At 52.3% G+C, this 16,649-nt stretch overlaps 1 protein-coding gene and 1 long non-coding RNA gene across 3 annotated transcripts; one reads left to right on the top strand and one right to left on the bottom strand.

Annotated features, from left to right (window-relative positions):
* Positions 1–1,542: 1,542 nt before the first annotated feature.
* On the bottom strand, positions 1,543–8,089 carry LTBR (lymphotoxin beta receptor). 2 transcript variants are annotated; one of them, XM_067695512.1, is made up of 10 exons: positions 7,815–8,088; positions 7,580–7,676; positions 7,202–7,327; positions 6,966–7,118; positions 6,546–6,642; positions 6,320–6,411; positions 3,936–4,043; positions 3,598–3,623; positions 2,784–3,012; positions 1,543–2,452 (listed from the first exon to the last, which is right to left on the bottom strand). In XM_067695512.1, the coding sequence occupies exons 1-10, from the start codon at positions 7,908–7,910 to the stop codon at positions 2,211–2,213; spliced, it is 1,266 nt and encodes a 421-aa protein (XP_067551613.1). In that variant the 5' UTR covers positions 7,911–8,088; the 3' UTR covers positions 1,543–2,210. The 2 variants fall into 2 exon arrangements, with proteins under 2 accessions (XP_067551613.1, XP_067551614.1); XM_067695513.1 differs by lacking the exon at positions 3,936–4,043 and having other exon boundaries at positions 7,815–8,089.
* A 67-nt stretch (positions 8,090–8,156) lies between these two features.
* LOC137201535 (uncharacterized) lies at positions 8,157–14,073 on the top strand. The gene is made up of 4 exons (XR_010932213.1): positions 8,157–9,546; positions 9,637–9,773; positions 11,448–11,511; positions 13,586–14,073. It is a non-coding gene; the product is annotated as an uncharacterized lncRNA (long non-coding RNA).
* Positions 14,074–16,649: the final 2,576 nt, after the last annotated feature.

Below are 16,649 nucleotides of genomic sequence, written 5' to 3'. Positions count from 1 at the left end.
AGATAAATTCTGGGGGCCCAAACCTTTACAAACAATAAGAGAGCTTGAAAGATTTAAAGTTCTTTTGGGGGAAAAAAGAAAATACAGGCATATTTGGAGATGTTGCAAGTTCCGTCCCAGACCACTACAATAAAGCGAATCACATGAATTTTTGAGTTTCCCACTGCATCTAAAAATTATACATATATGTAGTCTATTAAGTGTGCAATAATAGCATTATGTCTAAAAACCAACGTACATGGCTTCATTTAAAAATACTTTATTGCTGAAAAATGCTAACCATCATCAATAATGCAGGGTTGCCACAATTTGTAAACAAACAAACAAACAAAAAAACCCACACACAATACAGCGAGGTAAGCCTGCAAGACAAGAAGAAATAAAGTAAAGGTCACGAGTGCTCCTTCTGGGTTGAAGGAGGCCGGCCTCTATCTCTTCACCAACAGAATGTGAACTTGGCCTCTAAATTTATGTCAATTTATGTCTAAAGTGTGTATCTTTCCCTTCATCCAACCTTTTGCCAAATACTTTTGCACTTTGCCTTGAGCCTGAGGGTTGGAGAGCTGGCTGAGACTGGATGCTGGTGGGACATGCAGGAGGTCTGATGACTTCAGAAAACCAGCCCATTTTACCCGTTCAGAGAAATTCTCTTTTTACCCAACAGGCCTCTAGAGCCAGCCTAATTGGGGTGTGGGGGGGAGGGCGCATGGCAGCCATGTGCAGCTGAACTGGGCAAGTGACTTACCCTCCTGGGCCTCAGTGTCCTCATCTGTTAAATGGGAAGAGTCATGGTACCTACCTCCTGGGGGGGTTGTGCAGGTTGCATAAGGTCACGTTGCACAGCATTGAGAACACTGCCTGCCACGCTGTCAGTGATTGCTGACCAATACTGTCATCACCTGAACTCCATATCCCGGCCTCTTACACAAATACCTTGTGGGATTATATTTCACAGCTTTGACCTGTGCCTTTGACACGGCCCCGGTGGAATAGTGTTCCTCTGTAAGTCCCAAGGGACTTCTCTAGCGGTCCAGGGGTTAAGACTCCGCACTTTCCTTTTTTTTTTAATTTTATAAATTTATTTATTTATTTATTTATTTATGGCTGTGTTGGGTCTTCGTTGCTGCGCACGGGCTTTCTTTTAGTTGCGTCAAGCGGGGGCTACTCTTCATTGCGGTGCGCGGGCTTCTCATTGTCATGGCTTCTCTTGTTGCGGAGCACGGGGTGTAGGTGCGCGGGCTTCAGTAGTTGTGGCACGTGGGCTCAGTAGTTGTGGCGCATGGGCTCTAGAGCGCAGGCTCAGTAGTTGTGGCGCACAGGGTTTGTTGCTCTGTGGCATGTGGGATCTTCCCGGGCCAGGGCTCAAACCCGTGTCCCTTGCATTGGCAGGCAGATTTTTAACCACTGCGCCACCAGGGAAGCCCAAGACTCCGCACTTTCAAATGCGCAGGTTCGATCCCTGGTCAGGGAACTAGAATCCCATATGCCGTGTGGCACGGCCAAAAAAAAAAAAAAAAAAAAAAATCCCACAGAAATCAATGATCTAGGTCTCAGTCTCCTCTTTATTTGCATGTGGTTACAATTCATAAATACACTCACCGTTTTCCTCCCCCTCCAAAATTCTCCCTTATACCTAAAACCCCACCCAAGCCCCTGGTTATAAGGATTCCCTTTCCTGTCTAGAAGGGGAGGGTGGTCCTCCCTGTCACTCCATCTTCATGTAGCGTCTCCCTCAGTCCATGTGAAGTGTGGGTCCTCGAAGGGCCTCTGAAGCTTGGGGATGACGGGCACCACAAATCCGCCAGAGGTCCCGGCCATGTCCTTGAGTGACCATGTGGCTGGCTCCCTTCTGTGCCATGCTTGGGGTACAGATGCCAGGGGGGCGGCAGTTAGCGTCACATGTGCTGTCCGTGCCTGAGGCCGAGCTGGTGCTGCCCCAGTGGGCAGGGGGTCTGCAGTGGAGTCCCGGGCCTGCTCGGGCGGTGGTGAGAGTCCTGCAGGGGCACCATTCCCAGCCAGTGCTGGCCCTGCTCTCAGAGACGCGTCTGAGCCCCGGCCCCTCAGGGTCCAGCTCTCGGGGCCCTACCCAGGCCCTTGGTCAGTCCTGTGCGGGGAGGGCGGCCTCGGGGAGGAGGCGCTCTCAGGCTTCCCTTCTCCTGGCTTCTCCAGACAACATCAGGCGTGGGTGACAAATTGGGTCCTTGGCCCCGTTAGGGGGTGTGGCACCCCAGTGTCTCTGTCTCAGCCAGGTGCCAAGCTTTGCCATCCTCCTGGTAGGGTGTGGAGAGCCCGGGAGGGCTAGGGGCACCCTCTTCAGGGATGGGGTACGGAGGCTCTGGGGGAGCGGGGGTGTCTCCGGGGCCCCGTGCTCCCCCCAGTACTGGCCCGTTGTAGATGTAGATGTTGCCGGTGACAGTCACAGACCCGCCGGTGACGTGAATGCCATTGGTGCCTGTGGGAAGGAAGGTGGAGTAAGGAGTGAGGGGCAAGTTTGAGGGGAAGGCCTGTGTGACCCCAGCATCGGACTCCAGCTTCCCCAGGGCCCCTGTCCGCCATCGCTGTTTCCGCTCTGTCCCCCTCCATCGGCGTTCTTGAGCTCTGTGTTTATTCCTCTGTTTCTTGGTTTTCAGTCTCTTCCCTGCTCTGGAGTCGGGACGCTCTGGCTGCTGGAGCTTCCCCTTGCACCAGGTTTAGTCTCCTCATTTCTGCCTGGCTCACACTCTCTCTCCCTGCCCACCCTCCCTCCCCACCCACTCTGTTCCCTGCGCCTGCCCCAGGCTCACCGTGGGCCACCTGGCCTTGCTCTGGGAGCTCAGCCTCCAGCTCCCTGGCCTGGCTCAGAGGACTCTGCTGTTGTAGTGCCTCTTCCTCCAAACCTGGGGACGCCGGGAGCCCGGCCGAAGCTGGGGTCAAGTCTCCAGAGGTGGGCAGAAGTGGCTCTACCAGGTCAGGGTACTGTGGGTTGACCCTCGGGGGCTCCCAGCTTCCTTCAGCAGTATTTGATTCCTCTCCCTGCAGGACAGAGGCCGAGAACCAAGCAGTGACGTGGGCCTCAGACCCCGTCTTTCTTTAACTCCTCCCCCCTCCCCACCCCACGCTTAGGCAGCTCAGTGCCCTCTTCTGCTCCTCTTCAGGCTCCCTGCCCCAGGGCCTTTGCACCTGATGCTTCCCCAGCTCCTGGAGCACTTTCCTCGATACATCCCGACGGCTGGCTCCCTGTGTTCTTCAGCTCTCTGCTCAAATATCAGCTGATCACAGAGGCCCTCTCTGTCCACTCTAAGATAATACACCCTCGTCTGTTGCCACTGTCACTGTCCCCCACCATGCTTTATTTAGCAATTATCACTCCCTGAGGTACAGCTGTCTAGCTTTATTCTGGCTCCACTGGTTTGTAACTCTGGGAGGACAGACACTTTGCTTTGCTCACTGCTGTTTCCACTGTGCCTTGAACGGTGCCTAGCACACCGTGTGCTTGATGAATTATTAGTTGAATGAATGAATGGTTGTTGAAGCGGCAGACTCTTTTCCTGCCTGCCCCCCACCTGGTTCTCCTGTCCCCCTGCCCCTCCTTGCTGCCTCCTCAGCCTTCCCCATTACCTCTGGGTGCCTCTTGAGCAGGGATCCTGCAACAGAAAATGAAAGGGCAGGCCTCAGACCCCCAGGCTCTCCCCCTCCACACAAGCCATGATATGGCACTGCTCACCCTGGGCTCCCCACAAGGATCAGGTTACCATTACCCTTATCTCCAGCCTCAGAGTGGGGGGCTGGATGGAGGTGATGTCTATGTGGGGGGCAGGTGCTGGGCGTCTTGGGGGTGTGAAGGCGCAGAAGGGTCATCCCTGGGCGAGCTGAATATTCCCTCCAGCCCCCCTCCCCCAGCTAGGTAGGCACAGACCCAGGCCCTGCATCCCTGCCTGCACCCTGCTCCTTCCTACCCAGCTTTCTGCAGAGAGAGGGGTGGCTCTTCCAGGTGCAGGCGAACACAGTGGTGAGAAGCAGCAAGGAGACCAGCGGCAGCAAGACGGCCAGCACCAGCATCGTTCCTGCAGGACGGCAGACAGGACGTGGCATGAGGGCCCGAGGAGGCTGGGGGGTGGGCAGTTAAGGAAGAGCTCTGCAGTTCTCAAGCCACCCGGGCAGAAAAGGGAGAGCAGCTTTCCCCTTCTGGTCCCACTACAGTTCCTAAAGGAGGAGTTGGAGAAACTTCCCTTGGGTTACAGAGAAGGGGCACTAAGCCTGACTAGAGGGGGGACCTCCTGACAGCCAGCAGAAACTCTGCCGCAGATGGAGACGTTTGGGGTGGATGCGGGTGGCCACCGGCACGGGGGCAGCCTTGCGGGTGAGGACAGGCACTTGGGCAGTTGTTCTGCAAGGGCTGAAAGTGGGAGTGGGAAGCAATAAGGGAGGTAGGGAGTCTGTAAGCAGACTCAGGCCACAGGGTGAAGTCATGTCTCTGCGGACTTGACCATCTTACAGAGAGACCCACAGCTGCGGGAGCTGAGGTTGTCCTTCTGCAGCTGTGGAGGTGTTTACAGGGGTGACGGAGTCGGGATCCTGGCTTCTGAACTCTGCCTGTGGCTACCTGGCAGTGGAGGGCTGCCCGGTCTCCACCCGCGGCTCAGGGCAGGTCCCGGGAGGGAGGGAAGCAGAGGCTGGGTTTCTCAGGTGCCCACATGTAGCCATGGTAACTGCTGCCTTCCTATGGGCCTCATGCTGCCGTCAACAGCATGGAGTCTACCATGCCCGTCGCCTGTGTCACCTGTGCCTGAGGAAGATGGGGAGCACTTGGACATTTGCACACTGGGAGTTTGCCCTTTGTGATCCGTCTAATTCCATGGCCTAAGGGAGTCCAGAATGGGAGGTGTGGGGAAAAACTAGACCCAGAGTCTTGGACACCTGGGCTCCTGCCCAGTTGTGTATTTTTCATATAAAAATGAGATTAGCTTACATACTCTCTAAAATTCCAGCTCTAAAATGCCTATCGTTTTTGATACACAGTTAGAAATTAATACGAGGATGTGGAAAATATTTACGATATAGTTGAATGAAAAATTAAGTTACAAATGACTGCACTTTTAGGAAAATAATTATTTTTTTCTATTGCACAGAAAAAAGTATGGGAAGACATATTCAAAAGTGTTGAGTGTGGGGCTTCCCTGGTGGCGCAGTGGTTAAGAATCTGCCTGCCAATGCAAGGGACATGGGTTTGAGGCCTGGTCCGGGAAGATCCCACATGCCGCGGAGCAATTAAGCCTGTGTGCCACAACTACTGACCCTGTGCTCTAGAGCCCGTGAGCCACAACTCCTGAGCTCACGTGCCACAACTCCTGAAGCCTGCACGCCTAGAGCCCGTGCTCCCCAACAAGAGAAGCCAGTGCACCGCAATGAGAAGCCCGTGCACCGCAAAGAACAGCAGTCCCCGCTCACTGCAACTAGAGGAAGCCTGTGCACAGCAACGAAGACCCAACGCAGCCAAAAATTTAAAAATAAATAAATTAATTAATTAAAATGAAAAAAAGAAAGTGTTGATTGGATATGCTAGGTGATGGTTCTGTGGGTGAGGTTTAGTTTTGTTTATCTGAATTTTCTGCAGTCTGCAAGTATTACGGCATGGGCTTTGGAGAAAGAGAGACTTAGAATAGGTCTTCGTAACACCAGTTACCACATGGATGATCTTGGGCAAGTCACCTAACCTCTCTGGGACGCGGTTTCCTCATCCAGTCAGTGAGGATAATAATAAGACTATTTCATAGGATCATTGTGAGGGTCAAATGAGTTATTGAAAGTCAAGTGTTCACAGAGTGCCTGACGCGCTAGCTCTCAATAAGTGGAAGCTATGATTATACATACTTGGTAATTTTTTAAAGTTAAGGAAATAAACTTTCCCCTGATTAATAACAACCACAGTCATTAGAAACATCCTGTAATCCTCTATTAGGCGAGGAAACCAATGACTCCACAGAAAAGACCAAGAAAGCATCAAGTGTAGAATCTTCTCTCGAGTAACCGCAGAGGCACCCAGTCTAGTAAATGGATTACGTGATGGTGGCGTGTCCAAAACGATGACGGTGATGTCAGTTACAATTACATCTCCATGTGGGTGTACTAGTACATATAACTTATAAGTCATGTGCAGGACATATAACTTAAAAAGTGTGTGTAATTAACCTGGCCCAGGGATACTCCAATTTCCCTTTGAGGAGCTTTTCTTCTTGCCTCAATTCTGACTGGAAAGGATTCATCATTTCCCCGTTCTTTTAGATGGCTAGAATTAAGGCATCTTCCCAGATGCCCCCTGCCCCTGCCCCTGGCCCCTCACCTGGCATCTCGGAGGGCTCTGGCGGATTTCTGCAGCTGGTGTCAGACCGGGAGGTGCCTGGCGCTGCCTCTACGAGGCCCTGGTCCTCACACCTGTGGAGGAAAGAGCCCAGCTCAGGTGGGCTCCTGGTGGTAAGTGGGAGGCGGTCCGTGGAGCTGAGCAGTGGACGGGGCTGTCAGCAGCTGGGGCTGGGAGGGTGGGAGGAACACGGACCTGGCACCCTCACCTGGTGTGGGGCTGGCAGCGGGCGCTGGGGGAGGAGGTGTTCTGGAAGTGCCCTGCCTTACAGGGAACACAGTTGCTGTTAGCCTTCCTGTCTTCATCTGGCAAGAGAAATGCATGGCCAGCCAGGGTGAGTGGGCAAAGGGAGCCCACTGGATGGCCCCTTCCCTGACCACCCACTGCAATCCGTGGTTTGCAGCATCTCTCCTGATCTCCGAATTGCACGAGCTTCCTCCCAGTGCTGGGAGGACCCCCGAGCCCCGCACCATCCCAGTTTCATTTCTCTGCAGGTCCCTTCTGTGAGCCTTGCTCAGGGAGGGAGAAGAGGCCTGGGGCCTCACCATGGACACAACCCCATGCACCCTGCCCCCTTCAAGATCACCCGCCTCCTCCCCCCACCCCTTTGCCCCCAGTGACCTCTGACCTTTGAGCTCGGCTTCAGTGCCAGGCGGGCAGTGGGAGAGTGACTCGCAGTGTACACACTCAGAGCCCCAAAAGACGCAGAAGAGTCCTGGCTGGCAGCGGCACTGGGTTTTGTGTTTGCTAGTGCAAGGCGTGATCTCCATGAAGCCCAGCACTGGTGGGGAGACAGAGGGCTCAGCAGAGGGGCTGCGCTCCGGGAGATCCCAGCCCCCGTCCCCGCCAGAACACCCCACTCACTCCGGTCACAGGGGCGGCACAGCTGGCAGATGGAGAGATGGTTCCAGTGCTCGTTGTAGGAATTTTCGGGGCACGTGGCACAAGTGGTGTCCTGGTCGGGGCCACATTCGGCCGAGACGTGTGTGCCTAGGATGTGAGCGGGGCAGTGGGAGTGTCAGGGGACTAGGGTTCCCCCACGCCCTCTGCTGCTTGCTGTGTGACCCTGGGCCTGCCGCGGTGCCTACACGGGAGGGACGGCCGGTGTCTCTCACTCTCTGTTTCTGCCAGCGGGTACTCCTGGGAGATGGCGTCCACCTTCCGTCTGAGGCAGCGGTGTGGGCTGGAGCGCCCTGTAACCCACCTCCCTGTCCCAGACTTCCTGTGGCCCCCGCCACTCACCTGGGGGGCAGCGGGAGCAGCAGACGTGATGCTTGGGCTCGTAGTACTCCGTTTCCCGGTCCCGGCAGGTTTGGTTCTCCGTGCGGTACGGGGGCACCTTCCAGGGGAGATGGAGTGAGGCGAGAAGTATTCAGCAGTCAGCTGGGAAGGGCAGAGGGGCTACAGAGAGGGCGGCCCAGACCCCTCTTCCCTGGCTGAGCCCACCCCCACCCGCTGGCCTGGGCCCCTCCCTCACCAGCTGGAGCTGGGATGCTGCCAGGAGACCCCAGAGGCCCAATATGAGCGGCCCCCAGGCCAGGCCGCAGGGGGAGGCGGCCCACGGCAGGCGCATGGCGGCCAGTCAGCCAGCCGAGCAGATGGGTGGAGGCCTGGGAGGAAGGTGGGAGGCCTGGACGTTCCGGGCAGTGGTGGCAGCAGCCTCCCGAGCCCAGAGGCTGGGACAGGACTCGGCCGACTTGCCCCCGGGGGCCAGAGCGGCCGGGCCTGGCCTGGCCTCCAGGGCTCCAGCGCTGGGCTCAGGAAGTGGGAGTGGAGGAGCCGGCGGGGCGGGGACAGGGAGAGCTGGGAGCCGAGGCAGCTGTCTGTCGCAATCGGGAAGAGGAACAGGCTTGGCTGCCCGACGCAGGGCGGGAGGGGGTGGCGGGGAAAGCACGTGAGGGCAGCGGGGCCGGAACCGGGCCTCCGCCCTTCTTTGGAGGCCTGACCGGAGAGGAGGATGCAGGGACAGGCCAGGCCCAGCCAGTGGGAAAGGGGTAGCAGAGCCAGTGCACACTCCTCGGCTGGGCCCCCGGAAGCCCAGCTGGGAACAGATGGAGTTCCAGACACAGCTGTGTCCAGCTAGCAGGACGCCAGATCTGAAAAGTGGATGGGCCTGGACCGTCAAACTTGGAGGGTGCAGAGACCCACCGAGAGCCTCGGCCAGCCAGACCAGCATCTGGGAACCAGAAGTCCTAGCTGGCAGACTGTCTGGACTCCCGGCTTCCCACCCTGTTGTGTGACTTTTGAAGATAAACTACAAAGGAGTCACAGCCAGCCAGCACCCCCTTCCCTGAGTCAACCCAGCCCACACCCACCTCAGTGGACACGGGTCACCTATGAGATTCTCCAGAGCGTGCAGCGGCCCCTGCTCCCCTGTCCTCAGAGAAGGCAGCGGTGCATAGACCAGGTTCCCATGAGCAGGGCAGCTGGGCTGGGGCTGGGTGGCCACCACCCTCAGTCCCAGCCTCTCACCCAGGAGCCTTTGAATCCCTTTGAGCTGGAGGGAGCTGACAGCCCACCAGACCGGGCCCCTCACATTAAGGATGAGGACACAGAGGCCAGGGTGCCATGTAGAGGAGACGGGGATTCCAGGGGCACTCGGTCTGGTCCTTGTCCCTTTTCTTCCCACCATCTCCCTGCAACCCATTAACAGCATCCCAGCCCTTACCCAACCATGCCAGGGTGTCTGGTCTCCAAGTTCCTGTGCTCCTGGCTCACTCCCACCTGTCCTTGAGGGTCACCTGGGCTCTGGGAAGCACCTCCACCCCGGGCTGCCCAGCCTCCCTGCAGACCACTCCCTGTGACCCGTGGCTTGCCATCCGCTGGCCGCTGGGCCTTGAGCTCGGCAGCGGCCTGCCCCGGAGCTGTAACTCTGGGCTCCCGGAGCTTCACACAGGGTCTGGCACGCACCGCGTGTCCGGTACATATTTATGGACTAAACCGATGATGCCTCGCCCACGTCCCACAGCCGGTCCGTGGCAGAGCCAGCCTAGAGGCCGGGGCTCCGGATGTCTGGGTCCCAGCTCATTCCAGCAACCAGGCTCCCTCCTCGTGACTCAGGGGTGCCTCCCTAAGCATGACGGACTGTCTGGAGAGAGGTCACCTGGGCATCATCCCTGCCCCCTCCTTGGAGGGCTCTGTTCACACATCCTAACCCTGGTTGGTCTGGCTGGCTGGACAGGCTCCTGGTGGAAGAGTGGGAAGTCCAGGTCAGGGGTGTGCCCCTGGTGGGGGGCGGATCACAAAAGGGCGAATCAGCCTGCCTGAGCTATAGACATCTCTCTCCTCTCCTGGTGCAGGCCTAGGACCCGCCCTCTGCCGGAGAACATCCAAGGCTGCCTGGGAAGGGAGGAAGTGTCAGAAAGGCACGCGCTGCTCAGGTCAAGAAAATGGGGTCTGGGACTGGACACACCACTGAGCTCTTAAATGCAGAAAGGTCTGTGTGCGCACCTTAGATCCCTTTTTCTATTCATTAACAAAATTTTTAAAATTGAAATTTAGTTGATTTACAATGTTATATAGGTTTCAGGTGTACAGCAAGGTTATTCAGTTATATATATAACTGAACATATATTCAGTTATATGAAATTTGAAGCATACATATTTTCAGATTTTATTCCATTCTAGTTTATTATAAGATATTGTATACAATTCCCTGTGTTAGACAGTAAATCCTTGTTGCCTATCTATTTTATATATAGTAGTGTGTATCTGTTAATCTCATACTCCTGATTTATCCTTTCCCCATCTCTTTCCCCTTCGGTGACCATAGTTTGTTTTCTATGTCTGTGAGTCTGTTTCTGTTTCGTATATAGATTCATCTGTATTATATTTTAGATTCCACATACAAGTGATATCATATAATATTTGTCTTCCTCTGTCTGACTTACTTCACTTAGTATGACAATCTCTTGGTCCATCCATGTTGCTGCAAATGGCAATATTTCATTCTTTTTTATGAGTAATATTCCATTATATATATATATATATATATAGCACATTCTTCTTAAACCAATTGTCTGTTGCTGACGGTTGGGTTGTTTCTATGTCTTGGCTGCTGTAAATAGTGCTGCTATGAGCATTAGAGTCGCACGTATTTTTTCGAATTAGAGTTTTCGTCTTTTCTGGATCTATACCCAGGAGAGAGATTGCCAGATCATATGGTAGCTCTAGGTTTAGTTTTTTTAAGGAAACTCCACACTGTTTTCCATAGTGGCTGCACCAATTTACATTCCCACCAACAGTGTAAGAGGGTTCCCTTTTCGCCACATCCTCTCCAGCATTTATTATTTGTAGACTTTTAAAAAATTAATTAATTAATTTTTTGGCTGTGTTGGGTCTTTGTTGCTGCGCGCGGGCTTTCTCTAGTTGTGGCGAGCGGGGGCTGCTCTTCGTTGCAGTACGCGGGCTTCTCATTGCAGTGGCTTCTCTTTGTTGCGGAGCATGGGCTCTAGGCACTCGGGCCTCAGTAGTTGTTGCACGCGGGCTCAGTAGTTGTGGCTCATGGACTTAGTTGCTCCGTGGCATGTGGGATCTTCCCAAACCAGGGCTCGAGCCCGTGTCTCCTGCATTGGCAGGCGGATTCTTAACCACTGCGCCACCAGGGAAGTCCCATTATTTGTAGACTTTTTGATGATGGACATTCTGACTGGTGTGAGGTGATACCTTATAGTGGTTTTCATTTGCCTTTCTCTAATAATTAGCGATGTTGAGCATCTTTTCATGGGCCTGTTGGCCAACTGTGTGTCTTCTTTGGAAAAAAGTCTATTTAGGTCTCTTTTTTTATTATTATCATGGAAATCACGCATAATTTATACATATGGAAAAGAGGAGACAATAGTACTGTGAACTCCCAGCCTCAACTCAGGTGGGTCTTATTTCTCCCATAGAACCCTCTCCTACTCATCTAATCTTCTTTTAATTATTTTGTAGCAAATCCCAGACATATATTATTTCACTTGAAAATATTTTAAGATTTTACTTAAAGACAGGGACTCTTTTTCCTTTAATTGAAGAATAACCTATAAACAATGAAATGCATAAGGTAAACTAATCTTATGTGTACAGATCAATGAATTTTCACTTTTGTGTATTCCTGTGTATCTCCCAGAATACTTCCAGCACCCCAAAATGTTCCTGCACGCCCTTTCCAGGCAAAGCTCCCTGCATCACAGGTAAGCCCCATCTCAGATCCTTTTAGCTCCAGCAGTCTGAACTATATTCTTTCTGCTGCTAGCATGAGCTGTCACTTCAGCTTTCAAGGACTCTCTGCGTCCTATGGAAAGAGCCCTAAGATCTGGACTTTAATCTTGGCCCCGTCACTTCACCTCTCTGGGTCTCTTTTTTTGTGCCAAATCAACTGCTGCTTTGCTTGCGGCTCTGATCTGTTCTCCACCCTTCCCCTGCTCTGTTCTGTTCCCTATTGGGAACTACATTTCCCAGAGTGCTTTTCCCTCTGGCTTCCCTGTAGGCTCAGCCAGTGGGAAGACAGGTGGGTGGAGGACAATTTGGTGGGAAGACGGAAGAAGCCAGGCGATTCCTCTGCTTCTCTGCTTTCTGACACGGCGCGCAGCTGGTTGTGTTGCTTCCTTCCATCCTTCCACTATCCCATCCCCTGCCAGGCAGCCCCCACTATTTAGTTCCTGCCAAATAGCTCTGGAGGCTTCTGGGTCTGTAAGGCTTCTGTATAAGTTTGTCTTTCCAGCCCTAGAGAGGTAGCTGCTTCCTGCTTTGCTATTTTCTGGGTTGCCTTGCTGTCCCCCACTGGCTTCTCAGCATTTCCATCAACCATGTACCAATTCTCTGTGTTAAGTTTCTTCCATTTGAAAGACATAGAGTGCTTCCTCTTTCTGGACACGGATGGACAAATCTCACCCATGAATGGTGATTATGCCTGCCCTGCCTTCTCCGGGAGGGTGAGGGGAGCCTCACAAGGTGAGGCGTCCATGAACTCTTCACGGGCAGACATCGTCTCTGCTTCTTCCCTTTCGTGTTCTTCATCGGCTTCCTTGAGGTTTTGCTGATTTCCGTGGGGCAACACCAGACCCCGACTGAGTGCCCCATAGACCCCCAGAGTGTGTGGGAGTGAGACTCTTCTCCAGGCCCTCTCCAGAGGGGGTTGCTGGGAGAGCCTTCTTCCCAGAGGCCCACGGGAATCCAAAAGGAGGGTTTATGGGAATGGATTCTTTTTTTTTTTTTTTTTTGGTTTTTATTAGAGTATAGTTGATATACAACGTTGTGTTAGTTTCTGCTGTATAGCAAAGTGAATCAGTTGTACATATACATAGATCCACTCTTTTTTAGACTTCTTTCGCATATAGGTCATTACAGAGTATTGAGTAGAGTTCCCTGTGCTAGCCAGTAGATCCTTATCAGTTAGCTATTTTGTATAGAGTAGTGTGTGTATGTCAGTCCCAGTCTCCCAATTTATCTCTCCCCCTCCTTTCCCCCTGTGGATTCTTCTAAATACTCTTCTTTCTCCCCTCCTCCCCATACTGCTCTCAGCCAGCTGCTGTCCTTGAATAGGGTCTGGTAAACACTGAGAAATGTGTAATCGATGAGGGTCGTCCTTCTCCAGAATATTTTCACTGGGGACAATCCCTCAGCCCAGTCGTTCTCAACTGGGGTGATTTTGCCCCCTAGAAGACATTTGGCAATATTTGGAGGAGTTTTTGATTGTCACAATTCAGGGGGTACTATTGGCATCTAGTCGGTAGAGGCCAGGGATGCTGTTAAACATCGTACAGCGCACAGGACACGGCCACAACGAAGAATTATCCAAGTGTCAGTAGTGCCAAGGTTGAGAAATTCAGCCTTAATCCAAAGGAATAAACCTCAAATGGTGAACTTCTAGGCATCGTGCCAGGGGATTGGACCAAGAGTGGCAGGGAGGGATTTTCTGGAACATCATTTTCGATGAAAGAGAAATTCATACTACATAAGCGCAGGTAAAAGGACACTGTTTTCCACAGTGGGCAGCTCAGTGTGGAGAGGCTAATTAGCTCTAAGCAGTAAGAATAAAAATTTACAATTACTTGAGTGACTCCTTTTCACCCTAGAAAGGATAGAGACTGAAATGAAAAGGGGAAGGAAATTTAGATAAATTAACAAAACACAAATTAATGGGTACTCAGAGGAAATTAGGATGTTGGATGTTTTGAGGATATCTTCATTTATTTTTTTAATTTTTAAAAAATTCATGGGACTTCCCTGGTGGCGCAGTGGTTCAGAATCCGGCTGCCATTGCAGGGGACATGGATTCGATCCCTAGTCTGGGAAGATCCCCCACACCGCGGAGCAACTAAGGCCGTGCGCCGCAACTACTGAGCCTGCACTCTGGAGTTCGCGAGCCACAACTACTGAAGCCCACGGGCCTAGAGCCCGTGCTCCACGGCAGGAGAAGCCACCGCAATGAGAAGTCCGCACACCGCAAGGAAGAGTAGCTCCCGCTCGCCACAACTAGAGAAAGCCCGCGTGCAGCAACGAAGATCCAATGCAGCCAAAAATCAGTTCTGTATTTCTCTACTTATAATGGTGACTTACGACTATTTCTAGATAATGAAACAAATCTTTTTGTCCTGCCCAAGTGACTCCAAATTTACTCCTTTTTTAGTAGCTTAATAGCTTTATCCTTTGCATTTGAAGGTAAACTTCAAAAGGGGTAAGAGCAATCTTTAGAATTTAATTTGTATCTATGTTATACCTAGTATAGTGCTTCAGACAATAAACTGATTAAAATTGTTAACGGAAAAAAAAATGTAGTCTAGTTGATTTACAATGTTGTGTTAGTTTCTGCTGTACAGCAAAGTGATTCAGTTTTACACATATACACATTCTTTTCCATTATGGTTTATCACAGGATATTGAATATAGTTCCCTGTGCTCTCTAGTAGGACTCCGTTGTTTATTCATCCTATGTATACTAGTTTGCATCTGCTAATCCCAAACTTCAATCCATCCCTCCCCCACCACCACCCTTTGGCAACCACAAGTCTGTTCTCTATGTCTGTGAATTTGTTTTGTAGATAAGTTCGTTTGTGTCAAATTTTAGATTTGAGGATACTTTCTCATAGCACAACACTCTCTGTCAAAGATATACCTTGAGTCTTACCCAAGATGCTAATTCTGCTGTCTTCTGCAGAATGGGGTAGTCAACAAAGAGTGGCCACTAGACCCTGGGGCCACTGGTAATAAACCTAGTGCCTGTCTTCAGAGAACTCATAATATGATCCGTGCATATGGAAACACACACATACACGCATGCACACATGCACACACTGAGATAAGAGTGTACAGCAGTGCATGTTGGAGCATGGGGGAGAAAGCGATCACTTCCACCATCTCCTGTCACTGGGGAGCAAGAGGCAGGAAGACCCTCCGAACTCACAACCCTCATTCCACTGCAGACCTTCTAGTCTCCCCTCTCTCCCTGTAGCCTTTGCACAGTTTATGGCCAAACCACAGGGTCAGAGGATAGCCAGTCCTGGGAGGGGGAAGGAAGGGCTGAGGCTCTGGGAGAGGCTGGGGGAGCTTCAAGACAAGACCTACAAGGCCCTGATGCCCCCCAGAACAGGCATCCACTTCTCTGGAAGTCAGGGAGCATCACTGAGCTTGGAAAGGGGAAGCTCAGCTCTCAATCTGGCCCCACCCCCAACTCCCAGGGTGATGTGGGCAAGTCACTTTGTTTCTGGGGCCTCAGTTCCCTGATGCATTAAGCAAGGGGCTAGATGCAGAGCCAGCTGGAAAGGGCTTTGGTGACCATCTGGGCTGCCTTACAACCCCACCCCCTCCCTTTCATTGAGAGCCTGGTGGCCCAGAGTGGTAAAGTGTCATTTTGTGGGTTTTTTTACAGTCTTTTTTTTTTTTTAATGTTCTTTTCCACTGTGGTTTTTCCCAGGAGAAACTATCATTTTCTAAGGCACATAGTTTAAAAGCCAACATGGAAGTCATAGAATAATGCCTAGACCGTGGTCCCATTTATGGAAAAAAACTATATATCTTGTTTTTAAAAAATACATGTAAGTCTATAAAAGCACCCAAAAAAGATGGACACAAATGACAGTGGCTCTCCTGGGCCAAGGGGTGGGAAAGGAATGGGACAGAGGGAGGCTTTTATTGTCCTGTAAACCTCCATGTTGTTGGAAAATTGTGTTGTGAAAAAAACGTGTTCAGGTATTTTTTTCTGCACCTTAAAAGATAATATTTAAAACAGAGCCATGACAAGTGCAGGTCTCAGATTTCTGCTTTTTTCACAACAACAAGCTTGCTCTGGCCCGTTCCAGATCTGGAATGCTGCTGTCTCTAAGCTACCACACCCTGGCAGGTGCTACAGGGACACAGCGCTCGAGCTCCAGCTCAGCCCAGCCCAGGCCTCTCTATCCTGCTCACTGAGCCCTTGAGAGGAAGACGAAAACTATTTGCAGTGAGGCCTTGGGCCAGTGGTTGGATTTCAGGCACCAGCCAGAAAATAGGAAAGGCAGGGATGTGTCTCTCTGAAACTCTGAGATGGGACAAGCAGGGTGCTGAGTACCGCACCTGTAGGTAGGATGTCCCTTGGGAAGGCGGGGACGGTAGAGAGAGCTTCTCAAGGAGCCTGGGAGATAATCCAGGACCCTGATGGCTGGTTAATCCACGGACTCTCTGTGGGAGTGTGTGAAACTTCCTGGTGTTCAAAACCAGGTGCAGGGGAGCCCCGGTTCCCCAAGAGTCTGTGGCTGGTCTCTCTTGGGGTGTACGGCAAAAGCCCTGAGCAGACATCCCCGTGCCGAAGAACAATTCTGCTCTGTCCTTCACTCTACTGCTATTAGGTTTTGTGTGCACAGAACACTGGCTTATCTTTGCGGAGGGCAGTTTCTTCATCTGGAAAATAAAGAAAAAGCCAGCCTTTCCCTTCCAAGGGGAGTTGTCCCCTATACGTGTCAGGGAAGCAATGGGGTGCGTTTGGAATCCTGGTCGACAGCAGCTCTCACTTTAAGAGGCCACAGGAGACGGGCGCAGACAGGGCTGTACCCTGAGCCCGCTTGTTCTGCAAGACCCAGCAGAGATGCCCTCTTCTCCGGGAAGCCTTCCTGAGCCCCCCTGGGTGAGTGCCTCTCCCTCCCTCCCCGCCGCCAGGCTCGCTCAGCACTTGGCCTCCGCAGCTGTCGCTAGGACCCTGCGACAGGGCCTGCCCTCTCCCACCCAGCTACATCAGCGCTCGGGCTGGGCCCCGGCGCCTGCACATCCCAGGCCTGCTCCTCCAGCAGGCGGGAGAAGCCGGCGGACGCCTCCTGCAGGGACACAGTGGCAGACCTCTCACCCGGCGGTGTGGTTT

The sequence above is a fragment of the Pseudorca crassidens genome, chromosome 11 (genome assembly GCF_039906515.1).
Source record: "Pseudorca crassidens isolate mPseCra1 chromosome 11, mPseCra1.hap1, whole genome shotgun sequence".
Classification (NCBI taxonomy): domain Eukaryota; kingdom Metazoa; phylum Chordata; class Mammalia; order Artiodactyla; family Delphinidae; genus Pseudorca; species Pseudorca crassidens.
The sequence above is the reverse complement of the archived record's forward strand: the minus strand, read 5'-3'. Positions and strand labels throughout refer to the sequence as shown.

Excerpts from the sequence above, each read along its gene's own strand:
- LTBR (XM_067695512.1), bottom strand. The coding sequence starts at position 7,910 with ATGCGCCTGCCGTGGGCCGCCTCCCCCTGCGGCCTGGCCTGGGGGCCG. Across the intron at positions 6,643-6,965 it reads CACTGAAGCCGAGCTCAAAG|ATGAAGACAGGAAGGCTAAC; the intron begins GTCAGAGGTCAC and ends TTCTCTTGCCAG. Across the intron at positions 2,453-2,783 it reads GCAAGGCCAGGTGGCCCACG|GCACCAATGGCATTCACGTC; the intron begins GTGAGCCTGGGG and ends TCCTTCCCACAG.